Source organism: Tachysurus vachellii, chromosome 1 (genome assembly GCF_030014155.1).
Source record: "Tachysurus vachellii isolate PV-2020 chromosome 1, HZAU_Pvac_v1, whole genome shotgun sequence".
NCBI classification, from domain to species: Eukaryota; Metazoa; Chordata; class Actinopteri; order Siluriformes; family Bagridae; genus Tachysurus; species Tachysurus vachellii.
The window spans coordinates 10,770,250-10,791,568 of NC_083460.1; the positions used below are offsets into that span (position 1 = coordinate 10,770,250).

Sequence of the window (21,319 nt, forward strand, 5' to 3'; positions counted from 1 at the left end):
TTAATCTGCCTGTTATTCAGCCTTAGGCACATTTATGTTGTAGTTCTTATGTTAAATAGTCTGAAAGTCAGTATTTAGCATTAATAGTAACAATGTACTTGTTAGTTGAATTCTTCTTTTATGATCTCTGTTAGTGTGTCACAGATACATTAATATATTATACAATATTATACGAGCAAAGAAAAGGAAAACACCACCGTGACAACTAAGGGACCAAATTAATATTGAAGAAGCATTTGTACAGTGAAAACATGTGGTGTTTCAAGGGGAATAGCAATCATATGCAGAGAAACCCTTGATTTTAAAGTAGCTTTTTAATGAAACAATTAAAAATGACGTTCTTTGCATGACAAAAACAAAACTTATTAAAACAATGTTTTTACTTATTCCACAGTTTTATATAGTAGGAATACATTCAAGTATTTCGTAAAGCCTTAAGAAATATTTTTTGTCAAATCAGCATGAACCAGGTATGTCAAAGAAAAGCAAAAACAGGTAGCAAAATAATTAAAAACACAAATGTGTTATTGCACTAGTTTATTTATTAAATTGTAAACACAAACACACAATTTACATGCAGAGCAAATGGAAGATGACAGCAGACATTTATTTTACCCAACAGAATGTTTAGATGTGTTAGGTTTGTACCACACTAAAACACACTCAAACGATTACAACGTAGTATGTGACCTATTTGGGCTATAAAAATGTGCTGTTCTAAAACAGCCACTGCCCACTTGAGAAGGACTGAACTCTCTTGTTTGCCATGCTCTCAAACCTGGTCTAGTTGTTGGCAGGCACACCAGCTCTGTATGGGTCAGCCGGTAACTCTCTCCCTGAGTGATTTCTTTGTTCTTGATGGTGGGACACTTTGTTTCAACTGATCATTGTATGGCAGCACAGTGCTTGTAAAAACCATGAAAGAGACCACGGCATGAGCGGCAGCTTCAATAGCTCCTATTAGATGTCAGGGCAGAGCGCCATCGGCTTTCATTAGAGACAAGATGTACAAAATGCAACATAAACTCTTTGGCTTTCATCTACGGCCAGTATCAAATGACTTACGTCAGCAGAAAGCTGGAGACAGAAAGAGCACCCAGTCCAAAACACTACAGCCCCATCACAGAGACATGAGATGTCTGAAAAATAAAGAAAAAACAGCATTTCTGGTTTACAATAAGGGTGGGATAGTATATTGGTATCACAGTATAATGCAATAAGAAAGTCTGCTAGCAACAATTTGTGTAACTGTAGTCATATCATAGTAAAAGACTTGTGTTTGTGTTATAATCACTGACAAAGATGAGGCAGCTTAGAGAGAAAAGGTGCGCACAGATAAAGTTGAACAATTTCTTGCTGAACATCAAAAAGACCAAGGAGCAGGTCAACACCTGCAAGTTCGTCAGTATTCAGTATATGCAATATATGTGTTTAATGTTTAGAATTTGCTACTTTTTGCACTACTTAAGAGTTCACTTATCATTTTTTGCACTGTGCCAGGATAGAAGTGTACAAAATTTTTATTGGTTTAAGCACTTACATTGATCGATTCAGAGCTTACGCCCTAACAGTAAACAATTAATGACAAACAGTTGTGTTGTAAACTGGCAAATGACACAACCTTCAGTATATGAAGCAGAGGATTTTACATAGTAAATTTTCTTGGACAAGTAAATGTTTTACAAATATACATGTAGCCTCTGTGGCCATGTCAAAGTGTCTTCTCTAATCAGTAAGTAATAATGGAACAAGCACTGGCATTAAATCATATAAAGCTTTTCCAGCTAAGACTGACCACACAGTGTCACCTGCCGGTTCTGAAAAAGAAATACTGTAATAAAGAAATTATAGCAAATTTTAAGAAAAAACATTCTATTTTGCACACCGCTAATCTAACAAAGAAAATCTTTTGTGTTACATTAATTATTTCAATGCAGTTGAACAGAATGAACAGAAATATCTATTGATATTTGATATTCAGTGCTTTAAACTGCACTCACCTCTTGAATTGCTTGACCCAAAGATTCTTGACAGCTTATTGCTTTCCTGCAAACACACAATACCAACAAAAAACATGTGCAACAATGTCTGTGAACAGGGTGAAAACGTACCATAAGAGCAAAATCCTACCGTTTGAGCAAAGGGACCTCTTAAAATTTTCATATAAAACTGTCTCTAGAATAATCATTCATACAAATAAAAAAAAAAAAAAAAACTAAAATATGAACCTGGCCAAATAAAATTCCTGTGCACAGAAGTAACACAGTCACCTCACAATTACATATATCATATTGATGCTAACCATAGTTGAATAATATGTTTTGGGTGTGCTACAAGAACAGAAACCACAGCTTATATTAAAAAAGAACTGCTGTTTTTAAATTGAATAGTGGCGTTTGCAAAAATCTTTGTAATTGTGATATTCTACAGACATATATTTGTGTGCTTCCCTTAGTCAATATTAACAAACTTCACTATCTAACGAGCAACCTTAGGTTATTGCATTGTTAGCTACCATGTTTTAGTCTAGTCAGGATCCGTAGGTTTCTTTGGCTACAATATAGATGTTTGATGAATGAATTTGATTTGTCCACCCGTTACAAGCTACACAGCTTTCACTGGTCTACAAATTTTGGGAAATTATCAACCTCTGAGATAAAATATGCTAATTCTTACAGATTTTGTTTTGATTTACAAGGGTGGGGGGATGTCTGATCAAGATGCCTCATAGCTTCTCTAGGAATGTCCGCAAGGAACGGTCACATGATATTTTCCCTCAGAAGAGATGCATCGAAACTGTGAACAATGCAAATAACAATTTAGCATTAACATTTGCATCTAAAAAGTGCAGTATGATGGCACTTTTACTGGAAAAAAGCAAGAAAATGTTATATGGAAATTTTTTTTTTGAACAAAATATATATTGGTATCCCCTAAAAGATAAATTTATATTGATTTATGTAGCATTATTCTCATGGCTATATTACATTGTGCAGAAACGTTATGAAGCATAATCTCACACACCCCCCTTCTTTTTTTAGAATTATTTTGATGCCATTTTGACTTGAGTCAAAGGGACTTAAGTTTCCAAGACTTTCTCCTTGTATACCGGTGTTTTAAAACAATAATATTTTAGTTAATGTTAGTTAATTAAAGTTTGTATTAGATAATATGTAATTGTGTTTACCTTGGTATTTTCCGCATGATGGTGAGTGTGTATTCTGCACCGCAGTCTGGCTGGTAAGTGGAGGGCAGAACGATGTAGTCAGCAGGGGGAAGCCTACACTGGACACTGACTTCCTGAGAGTGAGAGTGTGGAACACAACTCACCACAGGGCACACTGTACCCGAGATCACCATGCAGTCTGCTTCACCGATAACCTACACACAGACACACACAAACAATGACACATATGACTTTTAATGGTGTGTCAAATGCTGCCTTCATATTTTTGAGAGCTTAATTTTTTTTGAGAGCTTAATTTTTTTAAGACAGAAAGAGCACGGTTGTCAAAGGGGAATGTTATTTCACCGTGTTAAGATATGGGTTTATGCCTTTAGTTGATTCTTTCAGTCAAGTCACTGGTCTATTACTGGGTGTGTTTTAACAAAACGTTAAACAAAACTCTTTGGGATGTTTTATGTTATATAAAAAATACTGTCTTATTAAAACAATATATAACTTATATTGTAATACATGTAATACTATATGATTATATATGAATCAGATTCCTTTTTTTTTATCATTCATTTACCAATCAGCATACAGAAAAAATCAAAGAAATTGTTGTAGACATCAGGAAAGCACAGAGCGACCTTTCTCCACTGAAGAAAGGTCCTCCCTCCGTAAATGTTTTCAAGAGCACCAAATTCTTTATGTTCAACTTAGAGGAAGAACCTCACCTGGTTCCTCAATACCAGATTAAATCACCAGTAAAACCCAGAATTGTCTTTACTTTACTGGGAAGCCTGAAGAAAGCCCATTTCTCACCCCCTCCACTATGTTCTACAGAAAGTCTACCAAGAGAGAGCTGAGCAGCTGCATCAGTGCAAGATTTGATCATTGCACTCTGACAACAAGACCCTGAAGAGCATAGTGAGGACAGCTGATAAGGTCATCTGAGTCTCTCCTCCCTCCATCACAGGCAATAAAACCACATGGTGCACCCATAAAGCCATCAGCATTGTGGGTGACTCCACGAACCTCTCACACAAACTTTTAATGCTGCTACACTCTGCTGTTAACTCCCTTTATGTTTTTACCCATGGCATTTTTACTTGCACTCACTACAGCAACCGTGTACTGGTCTGTGTCTGTTTGTAGTATTGTATTGTCTGTCTTGTCTTCTGTAATGCACACATATGCACACATGCACTTTATGTGGTACTGTGGAACCCTATGGAACATTGTATCATTTCACTGTGTACTAAACAGCTATAAATGGTTGAAATGACAATAAAAGCTTCTTGACTTGACTTGACATTGCACTAAGTGTGCCATTTATTTACAGTGGTTTGTGATGGTTTACCTGCAATTCCATATTTGTAGTGTAGAGATATTTGTAGTGTAATATAGAACATATACATACAGTACCAGTAAATATATGTAAATTTACATAGTTTAATGATTAGATAAATGTTGGACTTGTAGGAACAAAGTATGCAGGAAATACAAATAACAACACATGACTAATTTGTGAATAACTAATATTCACACCAAATATTAAAATTGCTTGCTAGAATGCTTGCTTAAGCTGTATCATAGACTTATAGACTAAAGGTTTGTACGTGTAAGACTGAACAAAATCGCATGTCTCTCTGATTGTGCTGTTGGGTTTAGCTAAGCATTATAATATTTTAATAAATTCTGTGTATTATATCAAACATATTGATATATATTCAGTCTAGCCCCCACCCCCATACTGACCTTATAAATATGAAAGCCAATGGCATGAAGTGTGTTCTCTGGGCTATGCTGGCGCAGCGTGAGACTAACATTTGTCCCCCCAGGGTCATAAGTCACTACGAGGGGAACATGAGGATTTTGCCCATGTGATGGGAAGTTCCGACCTCCTCCAGCTGTAGAGCCAACTGTCCAACAGCCTCTCACACTTGTCATCTCCCATTCTCCACCTACAGACTCCTGCTGCGCACTCACCTTTACTGCACTGCAAAGAGTGTGAAAAAAATCTGTTGATTTACAACGACAAACATCTGGTAAAAACAAATATAAACGGTAAACTTCACAAATTTCCAGATGACACTTAGAATCAAAAGTCTATATTGTATAAGGTAATTTAATAAATAAAAAATAAATAAAAAATATGTGCACACCTGAGGTAAGTGGGGCAGGTAGAATGCACTCGAAGAAGGAAGTGCCCATGTGCGCCCTGCAGGAAGGTGCTGGGCACAAGCAGATAGAACCCAGCACTTAAGTGTGCATGTACCACCACCTCACGTTCATACGTGTGTGTGCATGAGGACGCACACGGTGTCGAGTTTAGTGTCCGCATCAAGTTAAAGCGCTTTTTGTCCACCTGCAAAAGCAAAAACAAATCATGAAATCATACAATGGATATTCCAAATCTCTGTTTGATCGAGTGGCCAAATGAACTACAAGAAGTGAGAAAGTGAAAGTGACGTGACATACGGCTAAGTATGGTGACCCATACTCAGAATTTGTTCTCTGCGTTTAACCCATCCAAAGTACACACACACAGCAGTGAACACACACACAATGAACACACACCCGGAGCAGTGGGCAGCCATTTATGCTGCGGCGCCCGGGGAGCAGTTGGGGGGGTTCGGTGCCTTGCTCAAGGGCACCTCAAGTCGTGGCCGGCCCGAGACTCAAACCCACAACCTTAGGGTTACGAGTCAGACTCTCTAACCATTAGGCCACGACTTCCCCCAATAGAAAGAAACATGTGTGAGAAAGAAATATGAGCAAAAGAACAATAGAAACTACTTCATAGACACATATAATTTCTTAGACAGAAGAGACCAGTTGAAGATAAAATATAACAGATTGTCTTAGGGGAATGTAATTACACAATTTTTATCACAAACCTTCCAAACATGCAGTGCAATGGCCTGATAGTATGGGTGCTGATGTGCGTTGCCAAGTGATTGCTCTTTCTGGGAATTGTACATTGAGCGCCATGGTCCATGCTGCAGGAGTGACATGAGTACCTCTCCTCCTTCCTTAACCTTTAACCAGAATTTGGGATTGCTGCTGTAGGTACTGTTGTTACGGCAACCCCCTGCCGAGTGGCCTCTGACCCAGGAGCCGCTTAGCTGCTGGGTGTGAGTCAAGAAAGACCCTATAAAAATGAAAAAGATACAAAGACAGCAGTTGAAACCACAACCACACTGAGGCATGCTACTTGAACTTAGTCTAGTTTATGATCCTGTGCAAAGAAAAACATATTTAGACTTTTTATGCTTGTATATTTGTTTACTTCATTTGTCTTAAAGTGTTTGCAATGAACTACAAAAGTATAGTACTGCAGACAAAAACAAAATCAGACAGTAGAATGTTTTTTTACATGTCTGTATTGAACAGAACATAAGAAACAAACATGTTGTGGGTACCTGTGTATATGCTCTGAAGATGATGATCCTCATTGACTGGGTATCCTACAGTAACTTCGTCAAATTTTTGCTGAAATTCCATCTCATCTACCCAGAATTCCCCATCCTTTGTGCGGCCCAACAGATCTGCAGACCATGAGGGGTCCAGCAAAGTCCACCCTGCTCCTCTAATGTGTGTATAGGAGACAGAGTAAGGAATGAAAGAGTTTGTGAGGTATTACATGTACAATTGCGTTACAATAGCCATTATTGTTTTGTTGGTCAGGCTAGAAATGACATTACTGTTGTCTTTAAGCCTTTGAGATCAATTAAATAATTCACTTTCATTTGAATTCTTTTAGAGTGAATTGACTGTGACAACATGGTTTAGATCATGTTCCTCAAGGAAACGTTCCAAGTTGCTTTATTAAGTTAACATTATTATTGTTAAAGGTATTGCCTCTGTATAACAACAACTGGGTTGTGATGATAGCATGTGATTTTATTTCATGTACTGGTAGCAAATTCCCACTGCAAATTGGGGAAAACAAATATTACAGCTTGGAATTACAAGACTCAGCAAACACGCCAAAAATGTCCCATATTGTGGAAAATACAGCACCCACTTTTCAGTCCAGGCTCCTTTCCAGCACCTCCTGCCCCATGGGTTGCGTATCTGCAGCAGTTGCACTTCTGCTCCAGCACTTGTTTTCACAGTTTTCCATTCCATTACACTCAAAGCATGGAACTGACCCTGCTCAGGGGAACCTACCAAAAGACAGAGAAAACAAACTACAGCTATACACTGGGGACCTATTAAGTGGCAATCATTATTTTTATATATTATGTTAACATGCTGATAATTGCAACTTAAAATTATTTGTGAATTAGCCTGGAATTTTTGCATTAATTGATATAAAATTAAGTTAAATTATAGAGCAAACTGCAGGTCACTACAGTGGATCATCCCAGCCACAGGTTTTACAAAGGATGCCCTTCCTGGTGGAACCATCCCATTTTATCTGGGTTTGGGATCGGCACTGAGAGTGAACACCTCAGTGGCTGGGTTGGTTTCCTGACTGATAATTGTATCTAGGCCACAGTGGTGAGAGCGCAGGATCCTGCTGCTGGATCACCAGGGACTTAAATTCAAATAATAGTAAATTTTGACTAATAATTACATTTTTCACCTTCCCCTCCCTTACCCACTTAACCAGCCAAGACAAATTCAGACAGTTAAGACTGCTGTTTTGTATTTTGAAGTCCACTGAAGAAGCTACAAAATTGTTGTAACAAAAGAAAGAACATAAGACAAAATTTGAGTTTTTTTTCTGTGAAGTTGCTTTGGATATGATGTATTTGCAACAAAATATGTCTATTAAGTTGACAAAACAATGTTGATGTTAAATAGATAGCCCAAACAGAATCTGCAACAGGGTAAGATATTTAGAATGCATTTTTTGTGTTTTAGAAATTAATGTTTATTCATGCAATTATATTTATATATCAAATGCTTTCATAATGTTCCATCATACTGCATGTTTTTTACTTAGCTTTGGCTGTTATATCCATGAAGGCTTTGTGGGGATCACATTTGTTAAAGATGTATTTAAACGTGTTCCAAAATATGTTGTACTACCCTTGGAACTGACATTTAATCATCAAAGTTGTCTTGATGAATAAATAAGCATTCTGTGTTATAACACAAAAAAAAAAGCTGAAGCACCCTAAGACGATTGGTGGCCACTGAAAATTAATATTTTATGAGCATTTGCTTGTTACTGTAGCTGTACAGTATGTTTTACAAAATTATTGTGATGGAATAATATGCTAATAATATTGGAGTATGCGAACAATAAAAATATTTCTATAACTACAGTACCTTGGTTTATATAATACCATTTAAACATGAAAAAATTAAAAAATATTTTTCATGAAAACATTAACAATCAAAGACACTTAATATTCCCAACACCTCTGTGGAATCACAGCAGTTAACAGGATTATAAAAATATTTCCATGGCTTTGAAGATACCCCGGAGCACAGTTATGTTCTTCTTGGAGAAGTGTAAAGTGCATGGCACAACCCACAGTGTTACGACTGTTGGCGGTATAAAGGCCATATGTGATGCTCATTAAACACAAGGCAGACAAATCCAAAATGTTGTAAAACAGGCAGTAATCCAAAAACAGAGAGAACAGATACTGACCAAGTCCTGAAATACACAAAATCCAAGAAATGTGTAATCAAAGAATCGGGCAATGATCAATACACAGGCAAACAATGGCTCGGTAATTAGTAAGAACAATTCTTTGCACTAATGTTGCCGTGAGGATGGCATAAAAGACTTTCAAGCAGGAAGTGGCCTTCAACCTGGAAGCACTCAATATTCGGGAGAAGGCTCCCATTGGCAAGCAGGAATCTTTATTTACAAGGTTGTCCCCTTGTTCTGGGTGCTGGGCAATCAGGGTGAGCTCTGTGGAATTCTTCTATGAGTGAATAACCTTGAAAGGTCCAATGATTTGAGGATTAAGCCTTTTACAATGGGAGTTCAGTCTTCAGTTATGGGTAGACAACCAAACCCATTCTCCAGGTTGGTGTGGTGGGTGGGGCGTCTTTGGCGGTCAACACCCACTGCAGCCGGGAGGCCTTTAAAAGGTATCAGCTCGCAGGCCTTCATGGTGTAAAGAGTGGGCTATCATTGAGTGGCATAACCTGTGACCTTGGGATTAACCTGTGACCTTGCTACTGTTCATCTCCACCACTTGCTGGTTGATGATATACCCCAGGAGGGTGATGGAGTCCTGGTGGATTTTACATTTCTCTGCTTTGGCCACTAGTTGCTTCAGCAACAGGCAGGAGCGCACAATGCACACTTGGTTAATGTGATCCTCATAGGTCATGGCACAGGATAACGCATAAGTAGGTCCCAGAAAATGTCTTGAGTACATTCATGGAACACTAAGCAAAAAGCAGGGCTGGAATACAGCCAGTAATCCACAAACACAGAAAAGACAGTCCGTGATGCAAACAAATCCAGAAATACACAAAATCCAAGACATACGTGGTCAAAGAAACAGGCAATGATCCATACACAGGCAAACAATCGACATGTAAAACAACAGCTTGGGAAGTAGTAAAAACTAACAACACCGTGCTATCATTTTTGTGTGAGAATTATATAAAAATCCTTCAACCAAAAAGTCGCCTTCAACCAAGAAGCGCAAATTATAATCAAGTGAGGGGTCCCTCTGGTGGACAGGAGAGGGAAGTTGCAACAGGGATCATTACACACAGCCTGCCAAAATCTGGGTATCCTTCCATGACCAGGATTGAAGACATCTGGTCAGAGAGACCATTAGGTTAATAATACATCAGTACCAAAGATGTTGCACACATCTGGTCTGCAAGAGATGAAGGAGGATGTAACATATTAACAGGTTTTGAGGTTAGGCCAATCATGATGATTCTATTATCTATTAGGGTACAATACATGGGCATGGCCTTGTGTTTACATGTACTGTATTATTGTTTATTAAGAATGAGTCTTGCCAACATTTTAGCCATTCACTATGCTTCTGTCCTTTTTCATTGCTATTTGCACTGCTTCTGTCCTCTTTACTACTGTAGTGGGTTAATTAACTCACCCAATTGCATCCTACACTGAGATTTTGAAGAGATTAATCTGTGATTATTACGTTCAACATAAACATAATATGATGACTTGTTCTGCACAAAATTATACAAATGCGAAAAAAGTGAACTTGACCATAAGTAAGGCACTAGAAAGAATGGTAAGAAGCAGCAAAGGTCCAGTGGTGTCTAGATGGAGTCAACCCCATTAAAACCTGCTCCTCAGAGCCATGTCCCCCAGCCATCAATTGTTTTCTCACATTTACACAATTCCAGGGGTTTAGATAATTTTCTTTAAACCATGAGTGCAATACAATCTCTTCCTTGCTTGGAGCTGAGTACAGTACTCTTTTGCTCTCATTATTGTTTAGTATCGTACTCTTCATCTTCATGAGAGGGAGGCTCCCTAATAGGAATCACGAAATCGCAAAGTCAAAGCCGGAATGGCATTGCAGTTAGTCAACTGTCTTGCCATGATGATAGTGTAGTTAGTAGTAGCCGTCATGTACACGCGCCTGCTACCGTTCACTTGCAAGTGGCCATCCGATTGGTTGTCTCGAACGGGAGCAAATTAGCATCGTCATAATTGCCAGGTGTGATTTTCGTCTTCGTAAGATTTCGCCACACTTTGTGTCTTTCCGTCGATTCAGGAATTCTGAATAAATTATGCACCGGGCCTTCCAACGTGAGAAACACAGGAAACAAATCAGTTTCAGAAGCTTCCTCTACAAATTTGCAGTGTTGGGCAGGGTGTAATTGATGAAACATGAAAAATATAGAAACGTAAGGTACTTTTTCTATAGTAGAAATCACTTCTTATTTGAAGTTCTGCATAAAGTTTTATGCTGAATATTTTGACTAAATTTCCAAGTCGGGAAGCGTATTTACGCAAATATGCACGTTATCTAAACCCCTGAATTCACAAGAGGACTTGTTAGGTCTTATACTTCTCAGAAAATAGAGAAAATAAAAAAATCACATACCTAGCAAATAAATGTGCGACTAAAAGAAAATGGTAAATGGTAAAATAAATGTTTGATGTTTCTTTATGTAAGATTCCTAAGGAACATCTTAATAAAAATTTTTGGAGTAAATTACTTGTTACTACACAGTTTTAATAAGACAGAAAGAAACCTTTGATTTCTGTTAACATACTACCTACAATTTGTGCTCTAAAACAACCTTATCTAATTGATCAAACGTGATTACTTGTGCTATTCTCCTGCTCACCTATAGGTGTTTCGTGTACACAGCAACTTATGTAACTCTGCTTCCTCATCTCCTGTGAGAGCTCTGAGAACAAGCTCTTCCCTCCAGGTGTGTTCACAGATTTTGTTAAACTCCAGCGTTCAGCCACACCTCCACTCAGATCCACCACTGCCTCACACACTTGTCCAGCCCACAAATGCTCATATGAGCCATGAAGCCTTTAAAACAGAGACACAGACAAGCAAAATACGCATTTTTGTGTACTGGAATATACACTATACTATATAACGAGAGAGAGAGAGAGAGAGAGAGAGAGAGAGAGTGAGAGAGAGAGTGAGAGAGAGAGAGAGAGAGAGAGAGAGAGAGAGAGAGACATTTCTCTTTACTAGACCAAAGGGGCCCTAACCTGTTCCAGCATGGCAATGCTCTGTGCACTAAACAAGCACTGACCCCACAGAAAGCCTGGGAGATTAACTGGGTTGGTATAAATTTGAAATTGGATGTTCAAAAAGCACATTTAGGTGTGATTGTAAGATGTCCAAAAACATTTGGGCATAGTGTAAATAGGCAAGAAATAAGAAATCCTCACCCTTAAACTCCATATACTCAGGGTAATGTATATCATTTAAAACTTGTTGGATACAAAAGCATTGAATTAGAAGGGATAGGTTTAAGTGTGGTTGACTTGGGTGTGTTTGATGATTATCAACATGAATTAAGGCTGTGAGGATAAATATGGAATAATAATATTTAATAACATTTCTAATTCACTGAATGAGCATCCCAATAGCACTCACTTTGCGTATGCTTTTTCCAACAATGCTACCCAGAAAGCCATGGGGCTGTGACAGCGAGAGAAACAGGGTGTGTTGTTGATGCACGGCAGACGATCATCGATCTGAACTTCTGTCCAATGGCCATTCCTCCAAAACTGGAACCGGAACTGACCAGTGTAACCTCTCTGTCCCCACACACACTGTCCAGGGGGCATCACCTAGATCAATCATGCACACACTCATAAACAGTCTCATTTCCAGGCCCTGATTTAGAAATAAACAGCACTTGCAATTTCAACAAATTTATTCATTCATCTTCAGTAATGTGGTTCATTACTGTGGTAATTCATCTTTACGTGGTTATGGTTGAGGAAGCTCCAGAGCTTAATCTGAGAACACTTGGCAAAACTGGGAATAAGGCTTTCAATTGCAGTGTAACAGGTGAAAACATACCTATACACTCCTTTACATCTTTAGGGCAATTTAAACTAACTAGTCAACTTACTGGCATGTTTCCAGAAGTGAAAAAAAAAATAGAGAGATCATAGGATACCAAAAAATCAGGATGAAACCCATGTGGACAAAGTAACAGAATTAACTTCACACCGAGAGTGACCCAAGCTTGGAAACTGTGAGACAGCATAGTGCCATCCACACATTATTCAACACATTAAAAAAGTTACTGCTTTAACTTTGTCAGGGTCACAGTGTATCTATCCTGAAAACACATGAGACAGTAATACACCCTGGATGGGATGCTAGTCCACAACAGGGCACCATGCACACACTCATACACACCTAGGGGCAATTGACTTTAGGCAATCCATCTACTAGCAAGATTTTAGAGGTGTTAGTATGCATATTATTATTGGTAATTATATGTATGATACTCACTTTATTAAGTACACATATAAACCCATTTATTTATGTGATTATCTAAGCAGCTAATCATGTGACAGTTCAAAAAATCATGTACATACAGTACAGGTCAAGGGCTTCAATTAATGTTCACATCAAACATCATAATGAAGAAAATTTATGATCTTGGTGACTGGATTGTGGCATGATTGTTGCTACCAGATAGTCTATTTTAAGCATTTTAGAAACTGCAGGGATATCTTTGTCTTTACACAAAATGTAGCACAAAAAAAGAAAAAAAAAAGAGCAACAATAGGTGAAAAAACCTTGCTGATAAGTGTGCCATATGCACAAGAAAGTATTTATATGATTCTCACCACCTGAAAACACAAAAATCCTTTTCTTCCTGCTAAGTTACAGTTAACAAATCAATATTCTACATCCTATCAAAATGACACCAGAAAAACATTTCTCTCTAGGTTATTTTTATGTATTTGGATCTGTGTGTTTGTGTTTACCTGATCCAGAAGATAGCGGTTCTTCAGCAGCATGGTACAAGCACACAGCAACCAGCAATCTCCTAGAATGCCTTGCTTTGGGTATGCCTCAGTATAGTCATCAGGAAAGAGTAATGGACTCTTACAGATTTGCTGTGCAAAAATAAAAACTTCTTTTATATCTGGCATCATCATGGGACAGATTCAACATCTGCTAGAAAGTATACAGCAATAACTTGCAAAGCACAAAAACTGTCCTTTTTTACTGCGTGTATTTCAAAATAAGTATATACGATTATATATAATATATCGTCGCTGTCGGGCGGAAACCTCGTATGTCCAGATTTGGTCAATTTCATATTTTTTTCACATATCGATGCTATTGGTCAGTGCCCACGTGGGTCTGTTATTTTTACAAGTTATTAACCAATCTAAAGTCTTGAAAATAGCTGGAGCGCAAATCTCATAACTCCATTGGACACTTCAACTGTCCACCTCTTCCTCACTCCGCGGGAGAGATTCGCGGCATATTTCTCCTCAAGAAGAGTCGCAACGAATCAACACGTCTTCTAAGGTAAATGTCTTCAAAACACTGGGCTCAAAGAAAAAAAATCTTGACCCCCGCTAGTTCTGGTGCTCGTCTGAGGACAGGAATTTAGCGCAAGACAATCCACTGCAACGCGGACTAAACCCTGTGCACTGCAGATAAGATACAGCGTTTTTTTCATTTCCTGAAAAGTAATGATTTTGGAGATATGAGGATTCCGCCCGACAGCGACGATATGGTTATGTCCCAAAGACAGGAAACAATTAGGTCATTATTTTTGTCTACATCAACACGCTTACTACTTAGCTATTAATTATGAAATATTTTTGAAATTAGATAATAAATAGGCATCTAAAAGATACGAGTAAGACTTATCAATATTAATTTATCACATTGCATTATCAATATAGTGAAATATACTTAGTTATTGTTACTGAATACAGTTGCAATGATATATATTGTTTATCAGTCTTATCATCAATACAGCCCCCTTTATACAGGTCACTATTAAGCCATACAGCCATCATTATCATCAATTATCATCAATTAAGCCTTTAAGATTTGAAAGACTTGAATGCCTGGCGTGTTTTATTCCAAATATATAGAATGGAACATAACAAATGTCTTCAGGTAACCTTGCAACGGATAGGTTAGTATCCAAAGGTTGCACATCATACAAAATACCCACACAGATTTAGGACACAAGGTGAGAGCTTTCAGTGGTACCGCAAGTCCAAAAGATTACCTCTGGGCGGAGCCAGGTGACTTTGCCGGTGAGACGGGAAAGGGGCGTGGTGTAGTCCGAGAAGAGGGCGGAGTCATCCGCTGAAAAGCTTGGGTCCTCAAATAGACCATCTTTCTCAGCTGTCATCTCTATGGTAACCAAATCTGCCAGTCATGAATATTCATGTAATGTCATTTCATATGATTATTTCCACTATAGCTGTATATGACGTGTTGAAAACCACCTAATAGAGGTAATAACAGTGGCCAAAAACGGTCATAACAAATATTTTTTTGTATTATTCGTGTTTTAAACTACAACACGGTTAAAATGAATACATAAAGGTATAACGAGCCCTTATACCAACCTGGGGCTGTTAGCTGGACAGCTAATAATGTTCTAGCTGTTTGTTTAATCCTGACGCTTTCTGCATTATAGTCAGTGCAACACAACCGTGCAAAGACTGTCTGTCTTTCCAGCTTAAACTTAAATTCATACTTCGTACATTAAGGACAATGTATCGAGAAATGCAGGAACACGAGTCTAAACCAAGATGCACACTTCCGGAAAGACGACACGCTGCATTCATACAACCACTAAACCAGGGTTGCCAGGTATATTCGTGTATTATAAAAAAAAAAAAAAATTTATTATCATAATGCTTGATATCATAAAACATATCAAAACAAAAAAATGTACATTCTCTATACAGATGTGAGGAGCAAGATAATAAAATATAAATATGTAAAGTAACTCTGCTCTCATGTGTACATTGACAGTCTGGAGAAAAGGGGGAGTTTGATTAAATGTGAAGGACTGAATCTCTTGCTACATGATTGAAGGTCAATTAGTATCAATGTTGTGTTTGTCTCTGATGATGCTGCCAGCTATTTTCTTTAGACAGCAAACATAGACAGTGTATTTTGTCTCCAAAGCTCACACCCACACCTATTATCAGCTAGTGGTGCTAAAGCTTTTGTCCCTCATGGATATTGGGTATAATATCACCATTAAATCATGGATATAATTTACTATTATTATATTTAGTAGTAGTAGTAGTTTAGTAGTATTTAACTGAATAGCAAAACTGTTTGAATTTTACTGAGATCAACAGGGAGAATTAATACAAAAGAAAAGTGTAATATTCAGTAATAAATAAACAGAACACAATAAACAGATGTGGTGGTTGATGTGATCACAAATGTTTTTTTTTGTTGTTTTTTTTTTTTTTAGCTTATTACGGTAGGGATTATCTAAATTACGGAAGCAGAAACCTTCATGGAGGGTGTGTTTAAGCTTTGGTACTTTAGCTTCTCTCATATGTTGAATGATGTTAGTGACGTGAAAGTTATCAGGAATACAGAAACAGCATGAAGTGTTAAGCATCTTACAGACACCTCCATGCTCTGTAGTCAGGCTGTCCAATATCATCGCACTTTGAAGAACTACATTTCTCATAGATAACAAATATTATGTTCCTTTTGTCCTTGTGCCTGTTTACTCTGGGTTCGCCAGTCTCATATTCATAAAAAACATTTCAGAATATGGATCAGCTACAGTAAACCTTCGGTAGGTAAGAGTGAGAGTGTAAATGTGTATGCTTGGTGCCCTGCAACAAAATTGCATCTCAACCCGTATGTATTCCCACCTGAAGCCAAGTGTTCCCAGGATCTGGATGATCCTGACAAGAATAAATCATTTTGAATGAATGAATGAACGAGAGAAACAAAGTCATGCTCATTATTAATTTTTTCATGTGTATGCATTCACACTTGGAGGCAATTTAGCATAGCCAATCCACCTACTCATGTACTCAGTCATGTCTTTTGGAAGTGTGAAGAAAATCCACACAGACACTGGGAGAACATACACGAAACGCCACACTGACCGTGACCCTAGTTCAGAATTGAACTGGGGACTCTGGATATATGAGGTGGCAGCGCTCTGCTCCGTCACCCACCATGCTCATAAATAAAAGTTAAAAAATACTTTCAGAAAATATCAGGGTCTATTGTAAGCTATATTGTAGGTTTCATCAAATTAACATGCTGTTTGTTTGTTAATTTGTAAGGTGATGCAAAAATGTTTTGCACATGTGTTTTGTTTCAGGCCACCCTCACCAAATGTTCTTATAACCACTTGGTAATTTTAAGGCTATTTATTAATTTGGAAGACCTGTAAGTTCAGGGGCTGTGCATTGTATTTTTTTTTCTTGTACCACACTAAATGCAATTAACTGACTACACATCTTCTAAGCATAAAATAATAGCACATATACATTTATTAACAGTGATTGCTGTTAGCCTGCATCATTATTTTGGCTTTAGTATTTAATATTTTGGCCATTTAATAGTGGAAATTAACCTGTTAAGTGGAAAGAGACAACATTCAAACTGAAAAAAGAAGAAAAACTAAAGTCTGTAAATTTAATGTCAGGTTTCTGCCAGGGTTTTTACAGTACTGGCAACCGTTTTACTGCAACGTGTTCATTGTGCCATCTAGAGGGTAAAAGCTGTATTACATAAAACCAAGTTAGTATAACAGAGATCTTATCTATCTTTATTATTTAATTATATATATATATATATATATATATATATATATATATATATATATATATATATATATCTATATATATATAAAAAAATATAAATAAAACATTAATACACAAATAACAGAAATAACATTGTTTACCAATTGCCTAATATTGTGTAAATCCCCTTTGTGCCAGAACAGTCATGAACATGTGATGTGGTATCTGACATTAGCAGCAGAACTTTAAGTCCTGTTAGCTGTAAGCTGTCTATTAAATTGACTTGTTTGGATGAGCGATTGCATTTAAATCCGGGATATTTGGAGGCTAAGTCAACACTCTGAACTCTGTCATGTTACTTAAAACATTTTTGTGTGGTAGAATGCAATATCCTGCTGAAAGTACTTGGTCTACCAGCATGTGGTGTCACCTCTTCTCCAGGTAAGTGATAGATTAGTGTTAGATCGATTAGTGTTGGGTCCATGGTGAACTCAGAGTTTGCCTTGACCTATTAGTTCCTCAGGAGCTCTTGGTTGCACTATTATAAACTGTTGTACAAATGAAATTATTTTACATTTATATTATTTAATGTCCAGTGTCACCCAAATGATTATGGGTTCCCTTCTGAGCCTGGTTCCTCTCAAGGTTTCTTCATCATATCATCTCAAGGAGTTTTTCCTTGCCATCGCATTCTTCTTGCTCATTAGGGATAAATATATTGTATGTAAAATTTTAAAATGAATATTTTTAAATAAATTTGACACTAATTAATTTTAAAATATTAATTTAAATTTATTAAATGTATGTATTCATTTATTTATATTTATTCTTATTTTTTTTCTTCTTCTTATTATTATATTTATTTCTTTTTTTCTCTTATGTTTCTATACTTCTGTAAAACTGTTAAAAGTGCTATACAAATAAATTTAATTGAATAGAATTGTTGCAGCTTGTAGTTTACTGGGCCTACCTTCTTGAGGACTGTATACGGGCCCTGCTATTTCTCCAGGAACTTGCAGGCGGCCTTGGGAACAAGCAGCATCACTTTGTCTCCCAGCTGAAACTCGCGTGGCTGGGCTAGTTAGTTGTAGGCTCTCTGTTGGTCATGCTGGGCCTCCTCCAGGTGCTCTTTCATGATGGGGCCAACACGGTCGATTCGTGCCCACATGTCCTGGACAAAATGGACTATGGACCGGAATGTGGAGGGCTGCTCCTCCCATGCCTCTTGGGCCACATCCAGCAGTACCCGACGTCACCATCCGAAGAGGAGCTCAAAGGTCCTCTTTGTGAAGCCAGTGGATGATTGGGGAGATTCCTGGATGGCTGAAGAAGACAAGGAGGAGGAGTTTTGTCCAGTTTTGTCCCTCCTCCTTTACCACCTTCTGTAGCATCCTTTTCAGCATCTGATTGAACCTCTCCACAAGTCCATCAGTCTGGAAGTGGACGCCCTCCATTAGTTTAAACACAAAGGGTGTACCTTGGTCTGTGAGCACGACCTTTGGAATCCTAACCCTACTGAAGAGCATGAAGAGCTCCCTAGTGATGTTCTGGTAGGTGGCCTTCCAAAGCTTAATCCACAATGACGAGGATGTACTTGTGGTATGCAGATGATGGGAAGCGGGATAAGGGGTCACCGGTGCAGGCTTCTGGGGGAAGTCCGCTGGCACTGGGAACAGGCGCAACAGAACAAAAGGACCTCATGCCGAATCGATCCTGTAACTTTTCCAGTGTATTTTTAGGGCCCAGGTGCCCCCAGTGGGTGCAAGTGGGCCAGGTGCAGGAGGAGGGGGGTGCGCTGATGCAGGATGACCAGCAGGTCACAGGGTTCTCCTTTTCCATTGCCATGAATGCATGAGACAGCGAGTGTCCCTGCTGGCTTTACCGTGAAAGAGTGCCCCTAATGTGCCACGGCTCACTGTGAAGGTGAATGGCGTCCCATTTCCCTAGCCCAGGTGTTTCCTCTGTGTCTGATGCCCACATTCTCCACCAGTGTAGGTACTCTAGTGGGGTAGACATGGCTGGACAGCACAGAGATGGGGATTAGGTAAAAAAACACAGTCTACGTTTACTTAAGGCCAGTAAAGATAGGAAAAAAGGTGCAGCAATGAAAAGTTAGCAAACTTGCACACAGAGTTTACATTTACATTTACAGCATTTGGCAGACGCCCTCATCCAGAGTGACCTACATAAGTGCTTAAATCTCTATCATTGGATACATTAATGCTGGTTCACTAGGTTACATACTTAAGATACCATAAGTTTAAAACATTGTTCAAAGTTACAATGAAAAAGTTTAAAGTGTTTTTTTTTTCTTTTTTTTTTTTAATGCAAAAAAGTTTAGAGGCTCGGTGAGGGGATCTAAGGGATGTCCACAGCTGAGGGAGGTATGGAGTCCAACCAATGGTGGTGGGAAGATGCAGGAGCATGGCGTGGGCTCAGCAAGCAGGCAAAGTGTCGTTCAGCCAGTATATTCTGTAAAGGATACAGCAGAGGGAGACAGTACATTAGTTCCATCTGTGTGGGTTGGCCGCTTTAACTCCCTCTAGCTGTCGAGCCTGGCTCTCCACTGTGCTCTCTTGCTGGAGGGTAAATCTCGTATTGGGGCACCAGATTGGTCTGTAGTTTTTGGCAGTAGTCCTGCCACCCCCTGGCTTGCACCCTAATCCAGCAGAGCTGACCCTGGTGCTGAAGTGCCTGGAGTTGTTGTCAGCTGCTGTGCTGTGTTCTTCTGACAGCGGGTTTCCTAGGGCAAAGTTTGGGTTGTTATTTTTTTCCCCACATGTTCAGGCAGAAAAGTGTGTGCTGATCCTTCACAGCCCAGGGTGACAGAACACATTCTAACCTAATATAAGAACAAGTATATTTAAGCAATGTGCAAAAAGACTTTATTTCAATAAAAATAATAGCTGTAGTCAACAGAAAGGTTTTTTTTTTCTAATTTAGGACAAAGGTGTGTGCTTTGAAGAAGCAAGGAATACATATAGAGTAATTCTTACTTGAACTCAACAAGACCTCTACTAAAGGAGTATTAGAGTGGTATGCGGCACTGCAGCACACCTTCAACACCGTATATATACAGTGCTCAGCATAAATGAGTACACCCTCTTTGAAAAGTAACATTTTAAACAATATCTCAATAAACACAAAAACAATTTCCGAAATGTTGACAAGACTAAGTTTAATATAACATTGTTTAACTTATAGCATGAAAGTAAGGTTAATAATATTACTTAGATTACACATTTTTCAGTTTTACTCAAATTAGGGTGATGCAAAAATGAGTACACCCCACAATCATCGCCATCGCATTCGAAATGAATGAGTGAGTAGAGCAACAAATCTGCATCAAATTTTGCGGTAAGCTTGAACATTTCCCCACGGAAACTATTCAGATGATTCAGAAGGCTTTCAGGGATGATAAAATTAGTGCAGGACAATTAAAAGTTTGGCACAAACACTTCAAAGATGGTTGAGACTGTTGAAAATGATCCACTTTCTGGAAGGCCTGCAACAAGTAGAACATCCGAGAATGCTGTAAGGGGCCAATCAACAAAGATCGGAGACTGAAAAAACGAGAAATATAAGCTGATTTTAATTCCAAAAACTAGTGTCCAAGAAATGATGCATGATCTTGGCATGAAATGTACAGTGTTTCTTTTATTCTGTATCTTCTTCAATAAATGTCTCTCTGGATACTTTCTGGACAGAATTTATTTTTATATATATATCTATATTGTGTGTACGTGTGTTTTTCATTTGAAAAGCATTTCACTAGAGTTGCTGTGTATGGTTATGCATGTGACAAAAAATATTTTAATTAAAGTTCCCTTATACTAACAATTTATAACACTAACACTTTTTTAAATAACCTGCTGCATTGCTTTACCCCAATGGGTTTCTGTGTTTAAATATAGAACATTTCAAATTAGTGTTGGTTAGGGCCGAAAGCTGTTCTGAACTAGCAAACC

General features: G+C 38.2%; 1 protein-coding gene across 3 annotated transcripts; it reads right to left on the reverse strand.

Annotated features, from left to right (window-relative positions):
• Positions 1-524: 524 nt before the first annotated feature.
• capn10 (calpain 10) lies at positions 525-15,407 on the reverse strand. 3 transcript variants are annotated; one of them, XM_060871960.1, is made up of 14 exons: positions 15,186-15,407; positions 14,840-14,967; positions 13,569-13,700; positions 12,214-12,410; positions 11,438-11,634; positions 7,200-7,341; positions 6,595-6,761; positions 6,070-6,323; positions 5,335-5,537; positions 4,928-5,168; positions 3,188-3,381; positions 2,001-2,046; positions 1,066-1,139; positions 525-957 (listed from the first exon to the last, which is right to left on the reverse strand). In XM_060871960.1, exons 2-13 carry the CDS (start codon positions 14,963-14,965, stop codon positions 1,110-1,112), a joined length of 1,929 nt encoding a protein of 642 aa, XP_060727943.1. In that variant the 5' UTR covers positions 14,966-14,967; positions 15,186-15,407; the 3' UTR covers positions 525-957; positions 1,066-1,109. The 3 variants fall into 3 exon arrangements, with proteins under 3 accessions (XP_060727943.1, XP_060727953.1, XP_060727963.1); XM_060871970.1 differs by having other exon boundaries at positions 14,840-14,982; XM_060871980.1 differs by having other exon boundaries at positions 14,840-14,995.
• Between the last annotated feature and the right edge of the window lie 5,912 nt (positions 15,408-21,319).

Coding starts and splice junctions, on each gene's coding strand:
- capn10 (XM_060871960.1), bottom strand. CDS start 14,965: ATGACAGCTGAGAAAGATGGTCTATTTGAGGACCCAAGCTTTTCAGCG. Junction 7,342..11,437: donor TGTACACGAAACACCTATAG/GTGAGCAGGAGA, acceptor GTCTTTTGGTAG/GTTCCCCTGAGCAGGGTCAG. Junction 3,382..4,927: donor TTGGCTTTCATATTTATAAG/GTCAGTATGGGG, acceptor GTCTGTGTGTAG/GTTATCGGTGAAGCAGACTG.